Source organism: Podarcis erhardii (assembly GCF_964252035.2).
Source record: "Podarcis erhardii genome assembly, chromosome: 12".
Taxonomy (NCBI): Eukaryota; Metazoa; Chordata; class Lepidosauria; order Squamata; family Lacertidae; genus Podarcis; species Podarcis erhardii.
The window spans coordinates 23,420,617-23,444,547 of NC_138513.1; the positions used below are offsets into that span (position 1 = coordinate 23,420,617).

Below are 23,931 nucleotides of genomic sequence, written 5' to 3' on the forward strand. Positions count from 1 at the left end.
TCCTCAACCTTTGGTTAAGCAGGCTGGAGCTGATGGGAGGTGGAGTCTGACAACATCTGGGGATCCAAGGAGGTGGAAGAACTCTGCACTTCTGATTCTGACTCCGAAACTCGGGATTGCCAGTAGGAGCCTCCATCTTTGAGAAACTTTGAATTCACCAATCCCCCAAAGCATGTGGCTAGTTTGAACTTGCCCCTGCCACTGCCTGAGTTGCTCATGAACTCTGTGTGTGCATGTATGACAAGGGTGGAATTCTAGTACCTGCAGGTTTATTGTTTTCCCCTTTTGTGTGGGAAATACTAGAAATCCCAATAAATATATATGTAAATACATATGTGGGACGCAGTTGGCGCTGTGGGTTAAACCACAGAGCCTAGGTCTTGCCAATCAGAAGGTCAGTGGTTCGAATCCCCACGACGGGGTGAGCTCCCGTTGCTCGGTCCCAGCTCCTGCCAACCTAGCAGTTCGAAAGCACGTCAAAGTGCAAGTAGATAAATAGGTACCGCTCCAGCGGGAAGGTAAACGGTGTTTCTGTGCACTGCTCTGGTTCGCCAGAAGCTGCTTAGTCATGCTGGCCACATGACCCGGAAGCTGTACGCCGGCTCCCTCGGCCAATAAAGCAAGATGAGCACCGCAATCCCAGAGTCGGCCACGACTGGACCTAATGGTCAGGGGCCCCTTTACCCCCTTTACCTTTTAAATACATATGTAAATAAAAAACAGTGGGAGCTGCTGTAAACGTTAATAGTGTGGAGTGCTGCTATTTCTGATTCCAGTCATTCCATTTCTCCTTCCTCCTCCATTTTCCCATTTCTTAGTTTATGGGCAGCACACAAATGTAATAATACAGGGTTCTCCCAGCAGTAGTTCAGCATCTGTGGTCATTGAGCCTGCTTCTCTTAGGGAGGCGCCATAGCTCAGTGCCAGAGCATCTGCTTGGCATGCAGAAGGCCCCAGGTTTATTCCCCAGCATCTGCCAGGTGGGGCTGGGGAGATACCCTGCTGGAAACTCTGGAGAGCCTCAGGTGGTCAATGTAGAGAACACTGAGCTAACTGGAGCAATGGTCTGATTTGTTACAAGCTTCCTATGTTCCATTAGTATTGGACTAATTTAGGTTCCCCCCCCCCTTTCGGGGGGTGGACTTTACTTCTGCAAACCTTGGTGTTCTGCCAAGCCTGCTGCTCCTCCCTCTAGACTATGCTTGCTGCCATTTTTCCTACAAAAGAAATGGCGCTCACAGCCTGGACATCAGAAATAGCGAGAATCATGTGTTGAGGCAAGCCAGCAAATGCATGTCTCATAAGGAACTGGCTTGCACTGACAGGCCTCTCCTTTCACTATTGGAGTGAACCAAAGCTAGTAGGTGTTCTTGAGATTTAATTGTGCAAGTATCAAAATGAGATATGTGGGAAACGAGAGCTTTTAAACTTGCTTTACAGCCAGGAATCTCAGATATTCCTTTGTCTAATTTCTGTTTTCATGTTAGCTCAGAGGTGGAGCCAGCAAACCAAATGGCGCTTTGAAATGCAGCTGGGTAGATAACACCACTCTCAGTCAAAAAACTATGGAAAGAGAAAGCTGAGAAAAATACAAGTTGCTCCATTGGTCCCAAAGCAAGCCAACATTGAGGGATGAGGTCTCCTGTATTGATCACAAGGAGATGGGTTGGCCTTCTAGCTAAATGAAGACCCAGGCTCCGGGAGAATCAGGAAGAAGCTTAGCTTAATCTCCCCCCTCTTCCCTCCTCCTCTAGTATGGACACAAGTAGGCTTTTTGGAAGCTTTCGCTTCCATTTTTGATTAACCATCGCTTGCTGTGTTGAAACTGTGGCTAATGTTAACTGTGGCTTGTCTGAAACCATTTGAGTTCAGGCTATGGTTTATGAAGCTAGTTTGTCTCAACAAACCATAGTTACAGTTAATACTGGGTTCAGTTTCACATGTAGCCCTCAGATGGTTAGTTGAAATTGGAAGAGAAAATGTACAAAGCCTTTCCTTGCAACCATGTGGCAGGAGAGGGAGTGCAAAAGCCTGGATAGAAAAGCTAAACCTTTTCCCAGGTCCTGTTGCATCAGCCTGTATCAACTTGGGCAAATACCAGTAGAGTTTCTTTGGCTGAAATCTGTGCATCTGTTAGCTTCATGGTATATGAGACCTTTGTAGATCAACCTGTCCAGACACATGCATGCAATTGTGGGGGCTGCCTTTAGCCAGCAAAGCATTTTTATCTCAGTCCCAAGAGTCACACTTCAGCTCCAATGAAATTAATGGGGCATAAGATTGTCACACAGTTAGCTTTTTCCTTTACTTTTGCGCGTTTTATCTGGGCTACAGCCAACATTTGTTCTATCCCTCTTCTACAAGCCCTCTTTGCTAACTAGATCGCTAAGCTGATAAGAGGCTTTACTTTGTATGAACTTATGTGCGCTACTTTAAATGCCAGAAGTGTAAACGTTCTGACTGCATCTTTTGCTATGTCAGTAATAAGACTTGCAAGGAAAGGACAACCTAAACCATGGGCTAAATGGAGAATCTTTGTCATTTGCAGGGCGAACCTGGTGCCCCTGGTGAAAATGGTACTCCCGGACAACCTGTAAGTATTTTTCTCTCTGTGACTTACACAATATTAAGTCATCAAAAATCCTGTTATCATTTGTTAAAGTTTGCTAGTTGCTTTCATGGAATTCTCAGTGTTTAATAGAAATGATGCTATTTGATTAGAATATATGACTTACTGTGTTGAGGGCAACAGTAAATCTGCAGTCTTTTGCTCACTTGGGTGTGTGCCAATCCCACTGAGTTAAATCTGAGTTGAGCATGCATAACTTGAAACAGGAGTGTTGCACCCTATTGTGGAAACTGAGAAAAGACTGAAGCTATACTAGACTATACTTCATATTGCACTGCAGCTTATTATTACTACTAGTACTAGAGAGAAAATAATATTGTGCGGGGTATTGTTTTTGTTTGCTAAACAACGTTATGAATTTTTGAGTTTCTATATCATAAACCACCCTGTGATCCTCTCATGAAGGGTGCTGTAGAAATTTATTAAATGAAGTAAAGAAATATTCGGTAATGATTTGCGTGTCCTTTGCTTTTAGGGTGCTCGTGGTCTCCCTGGTGAAAGGGGAAGAGTCGGCGCTCCTGGCGCAGTTGTAAGTGACTCCCCTACCTGTACAACGTGGCTTCCGTTTTCTTTCTTTTGGATTCTTCAATTTTGTACCAGGAATTTAAGATGTAAAGAGAACCTTTGTTTTCTTTTAGGGGGCTCGTGGCAGTGATGGAAGTAACGGTCCCACTGGTCCCGCTGTAAGTCCAAACTTTAATGTTCTATTATTCTGTCCTGATGAACAACACACACTGTGACCCGCCAGTCACCTGTCTTTCTCTCTGCACTTTATCAGTTGCAGAAAAGGAAATCTTTTCTTTCCTTCCTTCTTTTCCAAAAACAAACATCTGGCATTTCCAGATAGGCATCAAAGAGCTGTCCAAAATAGTAGTAGTATTCTCAGGGTGCTTCCACAGACTTTTCAGCTCAAGCCTGAAATCCAGTGTTTTGGACTGACTGCTTTCACAGCGATGACTGGATTTGCCCAGCCCAAGCTGCATAGAAGCTGTGGGAGCTCTCCCTGCACAGATAGCAACATTATTGGCCCGCTTCAGCAGCCTGACTAGTGGCAATCGAAGCTCTGTAGTTAAATATATATATATATATATATATATATATATATATATATATATAATACACCAAAACCTGCATATATATATATATATATATATATATATATATATATATATATATCTGAAGATCCCTTTTCCTCATCAGTTTTCTGATGGTGCTTAGCAGCTAAGATAAAAAGATATCCCTTGTACACTGCTTATAAAGCAGCTACTCTTAGGAAGCGATGTCTTGATCAGCGTTCTTTCCACTCCATGCCAATTTTGCATGTGTTCATTCAATATTGTTCATTCAATAAGTCTGTTCCATCTCACTTCCAAATTAATCTGCCATTTTTAAAAACGGGGTTGGACTCGATGGCCCTTGTGGTCTCTTCCAACTCTATGATTCTATGAAAAACCACTGTGTTGAAGTGCATACTTTATCTCAATGTACACTTTCCCAAGCATATGTTATGCTAAAATGAAAATGTTTAAACAACACATTGGGATACATTTTTTGAGCTGAGAATTGTATCATGAAATTTGCAGGAATGTGAAATCCAAAGGATGTTTGCATTTCTGATCCACACATTAGTCCAGGAGGTGTGTAGCGGGTCAGTCTGCATAAGAATTCACAGATTCTGAATTCTTCAGGCATTCCTGCCTCTGGTAAGGGGGCAAACTGGCTGGTTCAAAAATGGAACATGAGGCTTTATTACTCCAAGTGCCCCTGCCCTTGGGAATTTGGAGATTAACCCCAGTAGAAAGATGTCCACAGGGGTCTGGTGGTGTCTGTGTGACATCCGTTTCCCATCCCTGCTTTATATCCTGGAATATCCAGTGTCTAGGCAGTAAACCAATCACAGGAAGGAATAGGTCAGTTACTTCCAGTGTGATTAGTACATTGCTCTAAGGCTGGATATACAGCACCTCAATTTTTTAACACATTTTATTGCACTTTCGCAAGCGATGCTAAAAATTGCACTCTCTCGCATGTAACTAGTGCTGTGTTCTGCCCCGTTCCCCCCACTTTAAATGAAGCATCTAGAAAGTGGGTGCTTGTTTATTATAACAGCTAGGCAAGCATGTTAAACAGAGAAGCAGCAAGGACAACCTTTATTCTACCTTAAAGGTTTTAAAATGGTTCTTAGCTCAGGGAAGGCCAAACAGAGGCACAAGGCATTCTTGTTTCTAGAGCCATGCACACACAGAGGTGCATTTGCCCAGAAGCAATGCTTGTAATGACAGCAGTGATGCCCTGGCACCTCTTATGATGGACATAGCAAGCTACGTATTGAGCTATTTCCCCTTCTTTGGCATTTTGTGCCCAGTGAACATGCTCAGTCCTCAGTGGATTTTTTTCCCTCCTCCTACCCAGGGTCCTTTTCCTGGTTGTTGTTTTTTTGGTGTGGGGGATGGGTTGGAGGTACTTCTGCAGACCTCAAGATCTCCCCCTGCTATTCTCCTCCTTTGTGTGCAGATATGGTACTGTTTTGCCTATATAAGCAGCAGCACTTATGCCTGAACATCAGATATAAAGGGAATGATGGAAATGGCACGTTCTGATTAAAACGTCAGAACTGAGAGTGATGAAACCTCCTGCCTTGCCACCTCCCTGGGCTGGGAAAACCTGGCAGGGGTCCCACATTTTGCAGGCCTGCTTTGGGGGCACTGGCGTGCCAAAATGCAAGGAGACATTTTAATGTGTTTGGCTCTAAGATCAGATTCAAACCTTGTTCTAGGACTCAAGTCTGTTGTCATATAGGCAATCCACTTTGCTGCTTCAGGATCCCATGAGATGTATCCTGGTCATTGATTCCTATAGCCTGGTCTCTTTCCTTTGTCTCCTTCTCAGCCTACTACTTGCACCTGCAGATCTTGAAGGATTTTTCTTTCTTTATTTTCACAGGGTCCCATGGGTGCTGCTGGAGCTCCAGGATTCTCAGGTGCTCCCGGAGCCAAGGTATGACCTATATTCCGCCCCCTCAGGCACAGATGCTCAATGAAATGTTTTCAAACCAAGCAATGCTTTAGCTGTACAATGAGAAGAATACAGGTTGTTCCCACCTACAAACATTCACAGTGACCATTTGTAGTTTTCTTTAAACTAATCAAATAGCAGTAGAAATGCAAAAGTGTAATGCTATTTGGTTTGTTCCACACAGTGGGCTGTATCTAGTGGTGTCCCTCCACTGTCACAAGGCAGCATGCATTAGTGGAAAGGAGGAAAAGTGGTCTTTTGCCAATTCCTCCTTCTCTCTGCAGCCCCCTGCTCCAGAGAACTAGGGCATCCTCTGGTAAGCAGTGTGGAGGGCAAAGAAGGGGGTTTGGGGGAAATCATCATTTCAGCTCATGTAAGACTTTGCTGGACCAAACAGCAGAGAAACAGAACTGGTCCTATCCCTATGCCAAAAATATACATCTTGCATTAGAGGAGATGTTTGGTGATGTTTTCCCCAAACCATTGGTGGGGGGGAATCAGTGGTTAGCTGTTCACTTAGGATAGATTCGCATAACTGCGTTTGCCCTCCTGTAAGCAAGAAAAATTAATGGCATGTGCGGAAATTGCAGATGAAATTATTTCTTGTTGAACTAGTTCTAGTGATCATGATGATTGGGTCAGTTTGTAATAGCCAGGCAAAGATGGGCAGTAACGAAATTGTGCGCCTAGCTAGAGAGAAAGATAAAGCACTTGCTTTTCTGTCAGGAAGTCTAATGTTGCGGCATTGGCACAGCATATGATCTCTTCATATGGATGTTGTAGATCCACAAAAGCCTGCATATGCCAGTACGCAGGGTCAGACCTGGGTAATATGCCATCCTGTGCGAGGGCACAGGCTTAAGCCGAGCTTTGGGAAGGAAGTGTGAGGCTCTGGCAGGGCCCTAGAGCCCTTTCACCTCCTTCCCAAAGCCCAGTAGGCACTTCCCCTGCCTTTGTAAGGAGGCAGGAGGACTCCAGGGCCCTGTCAGAGCCCTAACACCTCCTTTCCAAAGCAGGGCAAGTGCTTGCCAGGCTTTGAGAAGGCACCCTTCTTGGCTGCACCCCCAGAGCGGCTGCACTACTCACCCTGCCCTAAATCCACCTCGATGCAATGCATCACATGATCCAAACTCAAATGTAAGGATTGTAAAATAAATAATAATAGCAACAGGGCTAGCATATCTTCTCTTTTGCTGAACTATTTGCTGCAACTGGATCATGATTACAGTACTATCTGGTGCTCATCTTAACAGAGACAGCCACACTGGGGATGTTATCTTTGTTTTGTTTTTGTTTTAAGCCTGATTAGAGTAGTATAGGTTTAATAAGTGCTGAAATGAACCATACACCGAACACTCAGCACTCACCACACACATCCTCTCTTCCCAAACAGGGTGAAGTTGGTTCTGCTGGCAACACGGGTCCCTCTGGTCCTGCTGGCCCTCGTGGTGAAGTTGGACTCCCTGGTGCTTCCGGTCCTGTTGGCCCTCCAGTAAGTTACCCTTGAAACTTCTGCTACCGTTGAATGTGGTTCCTTGCATCTGCTTTTCAGTTATTTTGTTTATATATGTCGCTGGGGCATAAAGAAACATCTAAGCGATTTGCGCGCGCGCGCACACACACACACACACACACCTAAACCAATATGCCTAGATAAAATGAGCAGGTGATCATATATATTTAAAACCTAACATTATCCTTTTCTCTCTCTCTTAGGGTAACCCTGGTAACAACGGCATTAATGGTGCTAAAGGCGCAGCTGTAAGTATGCAGGCATCAAACTGGATTGTCCCATAGGAAAAGCTTCTGTGGCGCTACAGAGGAGAGTTGTGACATGTGTTCTCCTCCTCCTCTCTCCTTTCTGGGCAGGGTCTTCCCGGTCCAGCTGGTGCTCCTGGCCTGCCTGGTCCCCGTGGTATGATTGGCGCTGCTGGCCCCGCTGGTGCTGCTGGAGCTAGAGGACTTGTTGTAAGTGATGCTATCTACCGTATATGCCTCCTTTTTGCAATTTATGGGTCCTGTGTTTTTGACAATGCATGGTCTGCCTTTCAGTCAAGTGATTATCAAAGCAGCTTACAAACAGCAGGTTTCTCCCAAACCACCCATCATGCAGCTACACACTAATACACACGTGCACAACCCAGCAGCCTTTATTCCTCTGCTCTCCAGCCCCAGGAACTGGAGGGAGGGAACAACCCACCCCCTGAAGCTGCTCCTTATCTGGCCGATAAGCCAGGTTGGTCCTCTCATTGCCATGATGTTCTTCCTGGGAGACGGGGGCAGGCAGTGCAGCCTCCCCAGTGATCCTTGGTCTCCTGTCCAGTGGCAGAGGCCAGTGGATGCTTCCTTCCAATTCCACAGTCCCCAGGGGGGTATGTGGCTTCCACAAAGGCCAGCAGGGCATCGTTTTAGTGTCTAAGTTGCCTTCGTACTTAAGATACTGGTCTTGCCTGCCAGCATCTGGGCTTGCTCTGACTTTAGGCCTCCCTGGCTGGCACATAGTTGCCCGATGCCCTTGCTAGAACATTTGGCACCATTGCTACATGGTTAATATCCAACCAAGTGTGAAGCGGTGTCTGATAATATAAAATGTCTGGGGTTATTTTGCCTTCTGTTGGTCTAGTGCAGTTTTGCACCAAGCTGTTAATGTCTAATGCCAATAACAGTCACTGCTGCAGATTCTCTCTTTTATGTCAACTTTGCCAATGAAAGAATTGTTCTTACAGTGGCAATCCTTATAGCAGCTCTGTAAGGGAGACCAATATTGGGGAGAATACTGGAGCCATGAAGTATGTCCATGACTTAAGTCAGATGTGAATTAGTAACTGCTTATTAACATAGAACTGGACACAGCTTATTCCCCTATTGTACTGCATTGATTATTCCCTTCCTCTAATAAACACACCATCCAAGCCAGTGCTCAGATGACCAGGGGCAGGGCAAGGGAGACAGAGCAGGCCTGGCCGTCTTGCATTCTGTGCCAGCTACTGTTTGTAAGGCTACAGGGTAATGGGATGATTTGGGGAGTGAGACATATGGGTTTCATCCCCCTCCCAATAATTCAAGCACAAATCTGGGCCTGGAACAGCCCAGTTTGGATGACTGACACTGCAATCCTATATCCGGTTACCTGTAAGGTGGGGGGGGGACCCATTGATTTAAGTAGGAACCAACTCTTGAGTGGGCATGTACAGACTTGTTTGGGGAGTATCGTTGCATGAGGTGCTGCTGCTAGGCTGTTTTGCTGCAGTTCTTAGTTGCTTGGATAACTTTGCAGCCCAGATGTTCAGAAGAAGAAAAACAAAGGTGTGTGTAAATTCATAGTGTTCACTGTTGGGATCTCTTGTTCTGTTTGACTCCAGGGTGAACCTGGCCCCGCTGGATCCAAGGGAGAGACCGGTAACAAGGGAGAGCCTGTGAGTATCTTTACTGCATGAAGCACTGCTATCTATTTGGTGGAAATCACTGTTGATTCTGTCCTCCCCCCCCCCCCCATCATGCAGCCTGTTTCTCAAAATGGTGGCTTGTTTTGCTCTCTTTCCTACCCGACAGGGCGCTTCCGGCCCTGCTGGCCCTGCTGGCCCAAGTGGTGAGGAAGGCAAGAGGGGTTCCAACGGCGAGCCTGGCTCGACTGGGGCACCTGGATCTGCAGGTTTAAGAGTAAGTGTGCTGCAAAAGGAAACAAAAACCCAACCCAATAGAAAACACCAGGGAATTCCACAGAGGTAGAACATGGAGTTGGAAGGCACGCCCACTGCCACGCAGGAATATTTCCCCAGTGTGGGGCTTGAACCCACAGCTCTGAGATCAAGAGTCTCATGCTCTACCAACTGAAGTATAATTGGTACTGGGCTGAATATACATGTTAATTCTTCATGCAGAAGGCCCCATTTTCCATCCAGGACATCTCCAGTGAAAGGATCAGGTAACAGGTGGAAGACCTTCCTCTGCCTGAGATCCTAAAGAGCTGCTGGTGGTGGTCAGAGTAGTTAGAACTGGGCCAGGCAAACAAATAGTTTGACTTGGTATTTAGGGTGGCTTCCTAATTTTCTATGGGATTAACATGACTACGCCTACCTGTGCTTGGAGGGGCATTCTTGTCTACACCAGACAATGTTCCAATGTATGTGCATACGTGGGGAGGTCATGGCTTGATGGAGGCAGCACATCCTGGGTCTGTAGAGGACCTAAGGTTCCAGTTAAAGTATTCCAAGTAGCTGGGCTAGGAGAAGGCACTACCTGAGACCCCAGTCTCTCTCCAATGTGGTAGTCAGTGCTGGGCTACCAGAGGGCCTGCTCTGACAAAGGCCATTCTTTTAGCCTTAAGCAAGAGTTCAGCTGCGGCATCTCAGCTAGATATCCAACGTCCTGGAATATTTTCAAACTAATTGTGGTTTTTGTAAAAATAAATAAATCACTAGCTGCCAACGTGTAGTAGCAGCAGCAGTAGTAAATGAGGATAATGAACAATGAATTGAGAATATATGATTGTTCAATTAAAATTGTGTCAATGGGCTTTTTGCTTCTTTAGAACTTGGTGCATTGGGGACACAGTAGGGCTAATTTTTGCATGCTAATCAGCACTTCTCATGACACGCTGAATTTTGCTGAAACTTTGTTCAGTTGTTCCTTTGGGGGCTGGACTTAGAATCTGGGAGAGATCTAGAACCCACTCTTGCGACAGTGACAGCTTAGCTGCACATTGTATTTTCTAGCCATTGGATCAGTCCTCTGTGTGATCTCTGTGCCTGCATAGCAGTGGAAACTTACTGTGTTTTACAGGAAAAACTGTTCCTTGCCAAAGCTGCATATTGCCAATCTCCAGATCTAGCACTGGAAGAAGAAGCAATTTGCATGCACATGTTCACAAATTATTTTTCCATGGATGCTGAGGCATAAGAGATCACTTAGCAGGAATGCTTCCTCTAGTGGATAAATCGAATGGGTGAATTGGTCCTGATTTCCCCCCATTGGGATAAACCATTCCTTTTGTCTTGTGGGCCTGCGTTGCAGTGCATTGTAAAAGTCCTGAAGGCCTTGGTGGTTAGCTCATTTTCACAGTCTACATGCTCACTGATGACAGCGCCTTGATACTGTTCCCGGCAACACACATTATGGTCATTGCAGGATAATGTCAGGTAGTGAAGGTAGCCTCATCATATCCACAAGGCTGTCCCAGGTTGTTTTGCACCTGGTCTGCTTTATCAGTTTTCATCTGCCACTATAAATTCAACGATATTGATCAAGACTGAGACATGGACCTGTCAAAACTGGCTTAATGTGCAGGTGAACCTAAGGTCACAGAGCACAGTTGCATCCCTTTTGATAAATCTAATTGTGAGGGATGCTTCCGCCTGCTCTGGTCCCAGAGCTATATTGGCCTTCTTGAAATGGTACCTGCCATTCCAGTTGAGAGCTTGCCATTCTCTTTATTGGGCTCTACAGCAGCCTCTAAAGACCACTGGAATCCCTCTCGTGGACCAGCCCTATCATTGGGCAGGGTGAGGCAGTCACCTTACGCAGCGGGTGCTGGGGAGGGTGAGGAGTGCCACTAAGGTGTTGGAGGACAGAGCTGCAAGTGAAGAAAGGCAGCAAAAGCCCCTGAGATACCATCCTATTTTGGCTTTACTCCAGCCATTGGGTGCGTATGTGCCCAGCTCAACTATTTTTATTAAGCGAAGGAAAAGTTGCTTCCTCAGGAGGCCCCGATGCCACCACAAATGCCAAGCATTCCTTTGTAAATCCTTAGCTGTAGCAAGCCTTGCCTTTGCCTGTTGGCTAAAACTCTCTCTTCTGTTCTGACCAGATATTTGTGTGTTCTTTTCCTTCGTAGGGTGTTCCTGGATCTCGTGGTCTCCCTGGAGCTGATGGCAGAGCTGGTGTGATGGTAAGCTACCTTCTCCTTCTGCTGCTTCTTTTCTTTCTTTTGAAGAGATGTTCTTCTTGCCGTTGTTGCTTCCTCTGATTGGAGCTGGTTGTGGGTTCGTTTCTCCTCTGTAGGGAGCTGTTGGTAATCGTGGTGCTACTGGTGCTGCTGGTGCTAAAGGTCCCAATGGTGATTCTGGACGCCCCGGTGAACCTGGTCTCATGGGTGCAAGAGTAAGTATCAAGGGTGAGGATGAGGATCGTGTGACGTTGCAAGGCAGCAGCATCCAAATAAATAGAGGGTTTCCCTTCCACCTCCAGTAATGCTTGCATTTAAAAAATGGTCCATTTAAAATATGCAGTATGATTTATGGTGATGGTTAGTAATGTTTGGTTATGAAAACTTTATATTCATCACTATATTCAACTCTCATGACCATGTTGTGAGATTATTCGTATTCCCATTATACAGATATGAGACTAAGGCTGCAGTGGATATTTGGGTTGCACCCATATCCTAACTTACCTGGGGTTAAGCACAATGAGCTTAGGTAATGTGCAGCCCTATACATACCTGCTTACGAAACATGTGTAGGATTGCACTGTGATTTGGGAGGAAATCCCAATGAGTTCAAAATGGACATTTCCCAGTAAACATGAATTTAATTGGTAGATAGACTGCTCTGTCAATCGCTTGTTACTACTTCCAGTCTGCATCAATTTCTGTCGTGTTCATTGATAAATCAATTCCAGCCCATTTCTCCATTAATCTGTTTAAAAAGTCTAGATGGTCCACGAGGTGAACCTGGCAGTGCACATTTTATCCTAAAACAAGCATTTCAATGCATTTTTTGAGCCAAAAACGCAAAATTTGGAGAAGCGCTAAATTGGAAGATAATTACAATCTGATCCACGTTGCTGGGTTGAAAATGAGGCCCATTCACTTAAAAATGCAAAACATTCCTGTTTGAAATAATTTCAAAGATGATACTAAGATGAAACGTCTGTGCTTTTTAGGGTCTCCCTGGTCAATCTGGAAGCCCAGGCCCTGCTGGCAAAGAAGGTCTTCCTGTAAGTAGCCCACACTTTACCCTACAAATATATCACTTTTTTAAAATGTAGATTTTAGTTAACAGTTATAGATTTATAAGTAATGTCCACAGCTGTGTTCTATAACATTTTTATCCTGTTTAGCCTGGTGTCACGGTGCTCCCTAGGCAAAGGAATGCACATAGTAGATCGCTAACACAATATTGTCAAAAGTGGACACTTAGTAGTTTCTATCGTTCCAGATACCCACACACACCAGTCTAGAGTCCAGGCAACTATTCCCTGCTCTGTGATCTCTGGAGCAGTTGCAGCAACAAGGGGGCACTCCCTCTCTACCAGTTTATGTGCCTTGCTCGACAGGCTGTGTCCACACAACCTTGAGACTACATCTGCCTAGAAGTTGTCTCTGATCGTCCCTCTTCAATCCCCTCCTGGTTCTGGGAGACAGTGGTGAAAGTGAGGGTGGGGCAGCACACACAGCTCCTCACTTGCCCAACCTGCCTCTTCCTTCTCTTCTTCCAACCCATCCTGTGTTCCACCCTCCCTCTCTGAAGCATCCACTGCCTCCGACTGTTGCCTCCTGGCTGGTACAGTTCACTGGTCCCCTCTCCCAGGTGCACACTCATCAACATCCTGCAAGTCCCTGAGCAATTTTCTCAAGAGATCATTGGTGAGCCCAGAGTCTGAGCCTGGGACATTCCCGTGTTCAAAGCCGTTCTGCCATCCCAGGCCCAAGTACAGGCCAGTTTAGGAAATCATCACTGCGGTGTCTGTTGAACCTTGTCTACTGATTCAGGCTCTGCACAGGTGCTGGTTTATTAAAATGGTTTCACAGAAGCTTCCAGACAGGCCTCTGAACACAGGCCTGCAGCAGAACTTCTCCCTTTTCCAGCTTTCCTCAACCAGGTCAGGTGTCTTCCAGATGTTGTTGGACTACAACTCCCATCATCCACAGCCAACATGGCCAATGGTCTTGGGAGTTGGGAACCCAATAACATCAGGCTGTTGTAGGTCTGGGAAGAAAAAGAGGGTGAGTCTAGAGGCTAGGTTGCATCGTGATATTGATATGTAATATAGCATCTATAGCATAGGTATAATATAGTCTACAGCATCATGATATTGATATGTAATGTATTGATATGCAATATAGATATAATGTCTTCATTGGAAGTGTGCTGCTCTCAGTGGAGGTCAAGCAATATACCTAGGATAAAATCAATGTGGTTTGTTTCCCTCCTCTAGGGTCTGGCTGGTGCTGATGGTAGACCTGGCCCAATTGGTCCCGCTGGTCCAAGAGGTGAACCTGGCATCATTGGATTCCCAGGACCTAAAGGTCCCAATGTAAGTGCAATGGAGCTTGGGGGGTACCACCATATAACAGCCTGGTAGCATGAGAAATTGTCTGCAACTCCAACTTCATGTCCTTGTGTTAATCTTTCTGGTAACCCAGCAACAAATACCAGAGTGATGGCACTATAGTGCTAGTGTAAGGTTACAGTTCATATCAATGCCCTGCCCAGGTTTGGGGTCGGGGAGAAGGTCCTTAGGCACAATGCCCTTGGTGGAGGACCTGCTGGCTTCCTGGGGAGAGAACTGCTTCTTCTCGTGCTTCCTGCCGTCACTAGACATTTGCCTGTTCCCTCTGGGACGGGATTTGTGAGCAAACAGGTGGGAACCATAAGTAGGAGGGGCAGCAAGTCTAGTTCTCATTGGCCAGGGTAGGGACCTCAACAGGTACCCATTTATGGTACCACCCCCCCCCCCGGCACTGACTCCAGTCTCAGAGAGCACAAGTGGGTCTTCAGAAATAGAAGAGATGCATCAGCCCAAATAAAGGAACTTGAGCGTAGTTGATGTTTGTTCTAATCTTGTTTTCATGTTCTTTTCTTTCTGCCGTAGGGTGAGCCTGGCAAACCTGGTGACAGAGGCCATGTTGGTGTTGCTGGCCAACGGGTATGTGCAACTATCTTATGTCCCAATGAACATGCCTTAGTTAAGAGAGCAGGATCTGTACAGGAATTGCCAACCTCTAAGGGAGGGCTATACTACCTGTCTACCTGTCTATTATCTTCCATTTTCAATGCAAAATGAAACAGTTGTGTGCAAGCAAGGAATGTGTTTGTGTGCCTGTGTATGTGTACACATGCCATAAGTTAGCTTCTACATGGTACCAGTGTTCAAAGTCATTGGATTACATCTCATGGAGGGAACACCTCGTCCATTAAATAGATAGTCAGCTAAGGTGATGCCATTTTATTTTTAGGAAAATAACAAACATGGCGTATATTGTCCATATCTTACGTAACTCATCCCTCTGTTATTGTAGGGTGCTCCTGGTCCCGAGGGAAATAACGGTGCTCAAGGACCAATTGGTGTTGTTGTAAGTACATGATCATCATTGTTAACCTTTGACACAAACACAGAGTTCCACTACCTGTATCTGCCCATTAACTTCAATGGAGGGCACTGATCTCCATGTGCCTTTCTTTGGGTAGCTTTGCAGGGGGACAGTTGCCTATTTCATTGTGGCCATTGAACTTCCTTGATTTTAATACAGAAAAAAAGTTGGGGGGGGGGGAAGAGAGCTGTCTAGCCATGCATTGGATGCTTATTTTTATTCTCTTTTAATTCTTCTAGGGCAACCCTGGTGCTAAAGGTGAAACTGGCCCAGCTGGTGCTCCTGGCTTCCAAGTAAGTGGTGGTGGTGAGGATGATGATAAATATTATTATTTAACAAGTGCCTGAAACATTTTAAGCACTGTACACACATTAAAACATAAGAGGGTCTCTGTGCACAAGTTCACAATCTAATAAACACAGCAGAAAAGGAAAAAGGAATGGGAAGGGATGAGGAAAGCAAGGATTGGAGCAACTGCTCCTTCAGTGGCTGATAGGTGGGGTTATGTTGCTCTCCCCATTACAGTGATGCTCCTGGGAGGCAGCATCTCAGTGGCCCTTGGTGTCCCGGTCAGGATCAGAGGCCAAAATTTGCATCCCTTGCTCTCCTTAAACAAATATGGTCTTTCTTACTAGCTAATGTTAACGCAGATTTTGCACTGTTTGCAGTTGGAAACTGTGCTAAGAACAAATGATCAGAAGCATTTCAGTATGTCTTGGCTTATACAGTGCACAAGGCACAGAGTATAAATGTGTTTAGTGTACGAAAACAGGAGTGGTAGATAATTTGAATTGATTTAACCCACATCTTTCTTAAGAATCTCTTAATGTGGTCTTGCAAGGAGTTGTCTTGCACATGGCTTGGTTTTCATATAAGGGAGTCATCCTGAAAATCTGTATAATGCACTTCAGTGAAGGGAAGAGCTGTTTTAAGATCTGAGGCTTACCACTCAAATTACGATCAAAAGTTGGTTTGGGCAGAGAACAGCAATAGTAATCCATAGATGTTTCAGTCCATGTGGATTTTGTACAGGCAACTCCCCAATTATGTGTGTTCAAGGCATGTGTGACGGTGCACAGGAACCCAGAAGTGGGACACAAAGGGGCAAAAACAGCCCTGAAAGAATGCGGAAATGGCAAAATGGCATAAAAACAGCAACTAGCAATCCCACAAGCCTTTGCAAGCACAACCGCAGGACCTTTGAGGCCTGTGGAGAGTTAGAGTTTGAGCAAGGTGGTTTGGAGGATGTTTGCAGGCTTTTTCAACTGTGCTCCCAACACATGCGATTTTACTTAAACACACGGGTGCCTGGCAACATAACCCCCCTCATAAACGGGGAGTTGCCTATACAGAATATCCCGTGTTCAGTCCCCAGCATCTGCAGATGGGACTGGGAATGTCCCCTGCCTGAAACCTGGGAGAGCTTCTGCTAGTATAAATGTGGACAATACTGAGCTAAAAAGACCAACGCTCTGACAGGAAGTCAGTGTCCTGTGTTCCTGTATCTTGAATGAAGCCTGTGAGGCATAAGAGCCCTCACATTTTAGACTGTGTTTACTAATACTTTTGCACAGGCTCACCTGTGACTTTTCATAATACACAAAAGGATTGTGGGTTTTGATTATTACCATCTGTTTCTTTTTGTTTTAGGGTCTTCCAGGTCCCTCAGGCCCAGTTGGTGAAGCTGGCAAACCAGGCGAAAGGGTAATTGAACACAATACATTTATGGATAAGATGCGTTTTTTTCTGAACCACACAAATGCAGTGCCCCAAATCTTGTTAGGGTAACAGAGAGAAAGTCTGTGCCTGTCTAACCGCAGTGAGAGAAATCATGCTGCCCACCTGTCATACGCAGGTGTCCAATGTGGCCGGGAGAAAAGCAGGTTGGCATACTTCCTCTAAAGAGACATGAGGGAATGTCTCTGGCTCCCTTGTGTCTCTGTAGGGACAAGCTCCATAGCAGTCCCTGTGCTGTGGTTCTAGCAATGGCCCTTTACATTTTCCCTGATGTAACCCTAAGGCAGCATGGTCAGTGCTTACAGCACACTGTAGGAATATTTCGGCATAGTTTGTCTGACATCCCCTCTCGAACTGAGGGGGAAGTTAATTTGATTCAGTGTACCTGCCCTGAGTTGCTCCAGCCAACTGGACATCCTTGGCTCCTTTGTTTTTTGGCTTGTGAATATGGATAACACAGTGTGCAGCACGGAAAACACTCTTGTAAAAAAACAAAACAAAACAACAACCACATTTTACCCTTAGAAATATGGCCACTTAATCGGTTAAACTGGTAGATTCCCTCCCCCCCTTCCTGTGAATACACACATATTTAAAATATATGTCTTCTTTATTGGTCATTGGTTGGTTTTTTTTATCCCACCATTACTCCAATGGTGGTGTGCATGACTGGTCCCTTCCTCATCCTCACAACAACCCTGTGGGGTTGTCTGCCAACCTGCAAGAGAGAATGAGAAGGAACGCAACAACAGAGTCAAATTCTCTCTTGTGGCTTGAGCCCTATGTTCTGCTGCACCATAGCTTTGAGATCAAAATGTGCATCTCCTTTTTTATCTCACTGGATTGAAATAACCTCAGTCGGTAGCTATAATAATTCTTAAAATGACAGTAAGGAAAACACGTTTAAAGTTAAGCGTAACCTGTCTCTCTCTTTCTCTTGTGCATAGGGTCTTCATGGTGATTTCGGTCCTGCTGGTCCTGCTGGTCCAAGAGTAAGTTTATTTTTCACTGTGCTTTGCTTTGTTCCTAAAGTCTGCAATACCTGCATTTGAACTAAGAAAGATGCGTTCAGAATACCCTTGAATAACCACTGCTATTGGGGTGGGTTTCTGTTTGGGAGAAAGGACCACAGCTCAGTGGTAACACACATGCTCTGCATGCAGAATTTCATAGGTGCAATCCCACATAGGGCTGGGGAAGACCCCTGTCTGAAACCTTGGAGGTTTGCTCCCAGTCAGAGTAGACACTGCTGAGATAAATGGCTTAACTCTGTATAAGGCAGCTTCTTGGGTTCCTATGCCTCATCTCCATTGTGGAAGATCTCCCAAGGGGAAAGGCTGCCATTTCCAGTCTTCCACCTACAATACACTAAACCACATTTTCACCTTCTGAAGATTTGTACAGAGGACAGCAACACACATGTTGAGATAATACGGTTAAAGCTGCATCTGTTAAGTGTTATTAATGTGTTCGGTGTCCAGTATAATTTATATATGCATGTATGGCATGCATAGTGCATTATCAAATTGTAAAATATTGCATGAATATAGCATGCATGCATAAAATGCATAGGATATGCAGAGTTGCAAGTTGATGTCCTTATATTGACAAGGAGGAACTGAATTCTGGACCAAGAGATAAAGCCAAGTAAAGGGATAGTCTCCTAAGCACTCTGGCTCAGAAGTGAGTCCCATGGAAACCAATGGGACTTCCTTCTGTCTCGGTGTCTTTGGAACTGGGATGTCAACAATATGTCTGCATCTAGAGAGCAGCACTCTGAGTTCTTGTTTAGATGCAGGACTCCTGCAGAAGAGCAAGGCCTGCCCTTAAGCCTAGGTCCCATTCATCAGCTATGTATGAGCGAAGAAGCAAAAAAATAGCATTTGTTGGTGGTACCACTAACATCTTCCAGGCTTCAGTGCTAAATGCTAAGCTTGCTATCCAAATTCAAGGCCTCTGGATTCCAATTCACTTCTGGCCCATCTTCTTCCTCCAGGGTGAGCGTGGTCTTCCAGGTCAAAGTGGTGCTGTAGGTCCTGTAGGCTCCATTGGAAGCCGTGGCCCATCCGGCCCACCAGGAACTGATGGTAACAAGGTAAGGCAAAAGGGGTGCTATTTTTCTGAAATCCTGGGGAGGGCAGTGTCATCTCCTTGATGCAAGCGCTTAGCCGGAGCCTGATGGAAACCTCCCATATATACATGTGTGCCTGGTGCGTGTAGCATGTCAACAGTCTGCTGCTTTGCTGCCTTTAAGATCTTGTATTATCGGCGAATGGTGCAGTGGTAACATAGGGGTATTTTTGGCTTAGGCATCAGTCACTTGTCTTTGTTGTGAGAAGTATTAAAAGAGGAATGAGCAACCTGTGGGCCTCCAGATGTTGTTGGACTGCAGGTTCCACCAGTCCCAGCCAGCAAGGCTAATCATCAAGGATAAAGGGAGTTGTAATACAACATCTGAAGGGCTAGGTGCTCACCACCCTTGTTCTAGAAAGGGCACCTGTGATTCAGAGAACCCGCCATAGGCAAACTCAAGAGCTTGTCAACAAGCCTGCTGTTGACAGAGTAGCAGCTTTTTATTTGGTATTAATAGGTGCTTTAGAACATTATCTTAAATTTCAAATAAAGTTGTTGCGTAGGGGTTGGGTAGGATGCTGTTAGATGAACATGGCCTGGAATCCTCATTATGCATCTGGAGCTTGTCAGTCATGTGGCTTTGTCTAGATCAGGGACTGAGCCTTCCTTTTCTTCTGCTTTTGTCTACTGGCATAGTTGCAGCTTCATATATACTTACTAGTTCTTGCTTTAGGATGTAGGGGTGTAGGAAGGTCAGGTAGTACCCGGTGCAAAAAAATTCTTGTCTCACCCGCCCCACACACACATTGTGTGTGTGTGTGTGTGTGTGTGTGTGTGTGTGTGTTTTGCCTGCAAAAATGGTTTTACATTATTTCATATTTTCTTACAAGGAACTGTGGATTCAGAGCCTCTGAGAACAAGTAGGCGACTATGGACAGATACTTAAATCTACAGGATGGATTGTGTTTTGGCTTGTGTTATTTTATTTATATTTATTGTTTGTTTATTTAATAAAATTTATTTTAAAAAACCTGCAAAGTGGTTTACCAAAAGAAAAAAGAAAAAAACACCACAGCAGTAAAATCAGAAAAATTAACAACCTTGCTTTAAAGCATACAAAAGCTAAAATATTAAGATTAAAATTACTTCAACTTCCTAAGCATCTAGGTTTGCTTGCCTAAAGAAGAATGCTTTTAGCAGGTGCCTGAAAAGAGTCTAGCAAAGGCTTTGTTGAAAGTTCAGCCTTCATGACATAGGAAAACGGCCAAGTAAACAGCTATTTTCGTGGAGGAGGGTCAAGATATTAACTGATATGCATGAAATTTCATAAGTAGCTGTATAATCTCTAGTGTAGTAAGATAAGAACTTTGGAGCAGGCATTTTTTTTAAAAAAAAGTTATTTATGAACCGCCCTAGTAGGGCAGTAATTGTTCCTTGATAATTTGTCACCCCCCCCCCCTCCATGATGGCACCTGGGGCCTTCCCTACACCCCTGTTAGGATGACACTTTTCACTGCAGCATTTGTGATGAGGCAGAGTCCAGACATGTACAGGGATGCTCTGTGATGGATTTCTGCAAATTTCTACCCTGCCTGTTGATTCTGGATCTGGAGTCCTGGTCAACCTGTAATGGATCTATTTTTGGTTTCTCTAACCCTTAAACAAATTGAGGGGTGGTAGCAGTACACAGGGGTCTCCAGAAAGGTATTGCCAGTTGCCCATCAGGTTTCAAGCCCTGGATGTCGCTGAAGGGATGACAGACAGCCCATGCTTGTATCCAATGTTCCATAGATTTCTTAGAATCGTAGTTGCAAGGGACCATGAGGGTAATCTAGTCCAACCCCCTGCAATGCAGAAATCTTTCACCCAACGTGTGGCTTGAACCCATGACCCTGAGATGAAGAGTCTTGTGCTCTGCTGACTGAGCTATTCAGGGGTTATTCCTATTCAGAGAAGACCCAATAAAAATAAAGGGCATGACCAGCTTAGGCCCATCAATTTCAATGGTGAGTATAGCTTAGTTAGATACAACTCTTGGAAAATATAATTCACATGGTTCCTGGCATCCCTTGATGCTGCCAAGATGATAATGAAGTGAATCTCATATCAGGTTACTTTTGAACACCCAGAAGACATCCTCCAAATTGACCCACTTTTATCAGACCTATCCCAAACCAGACATTTCTGCTTAGGATGTATTCAGCTGCTTTTACCTGCATGTTTGGAGAATGGATCGTTTGAATGTCACGGGATAAGAAACATCACCTCCACTCCTGGGCGGCCACTGCAGAGAGTATTTTCCCCCAGCAGTATTCAGAAATGCAGTACCTTTCAGAATACTAACAAGCAGCTATTCGCAGGCAGCACAATGAAGCATGTGGCTCATTTCCCCCTAGGGCTCTTGAAGGTTGAATCTTTCTTTTCCTGTTCTCCTAGGGCGAACCTGGTGCCGCTGGTGCTGCTGGTACCCCAGGCCCAGCTGGTCCCAGTGGAATGCCTGGCGAGAGAGGTGTTGCTGGCGTCCCAGGAGGCAAAGGCGAAAAGGTAAGGCCAATAAGAGGCAATCTGATTCCTGACCAACAATTCATCACATCCGCAAAGTCGCCCCTGGTGTATTTTAATTGCAAGGTCTTCCTTGGTGGGGAAAGGCTGTGGCTGTTCAGTGGTACTGCCCATGCTCTGTAAGCTGATGACCCCAGGTTCGGTCCCTGAGTAGCTATAGTAATCAAGATACCCCATTTTAAGCACTTGTGCTGGAGTATGAAGTCTTAGGCTCAGTTTTCCTGGCTTAGAATCATATGCGGCAAGTCACTTGGAAACCTTCTGTGTAATAAGTGATCCGCAAGTTTAATTCTGTCAATTAATTTATTATTATTCTGGTTTAGTTTATCAAGGCCCAAAGCTGAGTACATATGTGAGTGAGACACTGTTTTCCAGGGACGCTACATCATAGGCATCTGCAAGAAATTGGCTTAGTGGGGAATATAGTAATGGCAAAATGCTAAACACTTCCATTCCTGTCTACAAAAGCATACCTTCTGCTGACTACATTTAAAATTCATTTCATAATGTTATTCATGATTTTTAAAATAAAAAATATTAGATGATCTTGAGGGAGCTAGCAATAATTATTTGATGAACTGGGTTCACTGGGAGGTATTTTGGGTTGTGTTTGTAACATTCAACTCTCTTGTTAGTGTGGATCCAATTTCTTTTCCAGGCGTTGATATTAGAATTGTCTGGTTTATGGATTCAGTAAAAATGGAGAAAAATAGGGGTGTTTGTTTTTCCATCTGCAGAAGACACAACTAAGAGGATTTTTACCTCCACTGGCAACCCAGAGCACTGGTAGTTGCGAAGGGGAAAAAAATAAAGACGCAACAGACATGAAAAATGAAAATAAGGAAATAATAGAGGACTCCCAAGGAGAGGGGGGAGGGCTAAGGGAACACTCCACAACAGAGGGTGTTTGAAAAAGGGTGAGGGGCTGCCGGCTCTGCAGGCAAAGGGTGAAATAACTGGGCTCCTGAGCCCCACAGGGGTGCCACAGAAAGAATGTAGTTGGTCAAAGGAGCCGTGGACTCAAAAAGGTTGAAAGCCTCTGAATTAGACAGTGAGACTCAGAATTCATGCTGTCTCCCGCTTCATTTCAGGGTCCAACAGGCTTCAGAGGAGAAGCTGGAACTTCAGGAAGAGATGGTTCACGGGTAAGTATACTTCTTAAATTGCTTTATTTCCTAGGAGCCAAGCCTTCAGTCCTTTTAGTAATCAAGAGGGGGAGAGAAAAATAATTGGATTTAGGTCCCAATACATAGCCCATTAATTCTGCACCCAGACCCTTAACCTTCAGTGATATTGGCCTGAAGTAAGTTTAGATCACTGAAGATCTTGAAAATACATCACTGGTATTATTAAGGAAGTTAATGCAATTTGTTTGGACAACTATTACATTGATTTCTGATGCTGGATTAAGAAAACTAAAAACAATACAAAACCTTTTAAAAAACAAAAACTAAATGTGTCGTTTTATCATTTGTGCAATTGTCCATAGCTTGGATAATTTTCTTCTGGTGTGGGTTTAACATGGGGAGAAAAAGCACCCTAGATTTAAACCTGTAATTCTGCTTGATTTTTTCAGGGTATTCCTGGTGCAGTTGGTGCTCCTGGCCCTGCTGGAAGTACTGGCGAAAGAGTAAGTGGCAGACTTTTCAGATGCTTAGCAGGCTTGCATTTAGTATGGGAAGGAGCCATCGCTCAGTGGTATCGCATGTGTTTTGCATGTAAAAGTCCCAGGTTCAATGCGTCTCCAGGTAGGGCTAGAGAAAGACTCCTGCCTGAAACCCTGGATCACAGAATCCCTGGATCAGAATCATACAATTGTAGAGTCGAAAGGGACCACGAGGGTCATCTAGTCCAGCCCCCTGCAATGCAGGGATCTTTTGGCCCATGTGGGGCTTGAACCCACGGCCCTGAGATCCAGAATCTCATGCTCTGCCAACTGAACTATCTCCTGGCTGTCAATGTGGACAGTATTGAGCTAATGGACCAATCTAGTGATATAAGGCAGCTTCTCATGGGTGAGATTCACCCCTCCAATGTTACAGCATCCAAATAAAACACAATGGGGAAAATATCAAGATGTTTGTTTGTGTGAAAGCATTTATAATCCGCTTCATATTTTAAAATATCTTAGTGGTAGGTAAAAGTTACACACAACAGAGAAAGTTAAAACAATACCTACAGTGTCGTCCTATGCATTGGGTCTTATCCTATTTTTTCCTTATTCCCTGTGCTTTTTTTCTTAAAAAAAATGTTCAGGGGTACTCTCATTTTGACTCAAGGAAATCATCACTTTATAGTTCAAATCTGGAAAAATAAATACAGTAAATAGACAAAGGTACAAAGATTCACAAAATGTTTAGGGGTATGCATACCCCCCAGAAAAAACCACTGCTTATTCCTATAGCATTTCTTCCTGTCCAAAGAGCCTCCTAGTAATTATCTTATTCACCATCTGTGGTTATTAATAGTCCCATTTTACAGATGGAGAAATAAACATAAATGGCATGCCCATAAGAACACAGTCAGCCAAAGGTTGAGTGAAGATTTGAATCCAGTTTTGCCAAATATGCTATCTGCTAAGCCAGGGGTGGAGAACCTGTGG

At 44.7% G+C, this 23,931-nt stretch overlaps 1 protein-coding gene across 1 annotated transcript in view; it reads left to right on the plus strand.

Moving 5' to 3' along the window:
* COL1A2 (collagen type I alpha 2 chain) overlaps positions 1–23,931 on the plus strand; it is a 57,893-nt gene that overhangs the window by 14,370 nt on the left and 19,592 nt on the right. The window contains exons 10-31 of the mRNA XM_081881907.1: positions 2,549–2,593; positions 3,105–3,158; positions 3,268–3,312; positions 5,573–5,626; positions 7,038–7,136; positions 7,361–7,405; positions 7,514–7,612; positions 9,007–9,060; positions 9,197–9,304; positions 11,478–11,531; positions 11,645–11,743; positions 12,527–12,580; positions 13,802–13,900; positions 14,459–14,512; positions 14,886–14,939; positions 15,197–15,250; positions 16,608–16,661; positions 17,642–17,686; positions 18,691–18,789; positions 21,204–21,311; positions 22,421–22,474; positions 22,906–22,959. Coding sequence (XP_081738033.1) covers positions 2,549–2,593; positions 3,105–3,158; positions 3,268–3,312; positions 5,573–5,626; positions 7,038–7,136; positions 7,361–7,405; positions 7,514–7,612; positions 9,007–9,060; positions 9,197–9,304; positions 11,478–11,531; positions 11,645–11,743; positions 12,527–12,580; positions 13,802–13,900; positions 14,459–14,512; positions 14,886–14,939; positions 15,197–15,250; positions 16,608–16,661; positions 17,642–17,686; positions 18,691–18,789; positions 21,204–21,311; positions 22,421–22,474; positions 22,906–22,959 — 1,485 coding nt within the window. The remainder of the gene's footprint in view (positions 1–2,548; positions 2,594–3,104; positions 3,159–3,267; positions 3,313–5,572; positions 5,627–7,037; positions 7,137–7,360; positions 7,406–7,513; positions 7,613–9,006; positions 9,061–9,196; positions 9,305–11,477; positions 11,532–11,644; positions 11,744–12,526; positions 12,581–13,801; positions 13,901–14,458; positions 14,513–14,885; positions 14,940–15,196; positions 15,251–16,607; positions 16,662–17,641; positions 17,687–18,690; positions 18,790–21,203; positions 21,312–22,420; positions 22,475–22,905; positions 22,960–23,931) is intronic.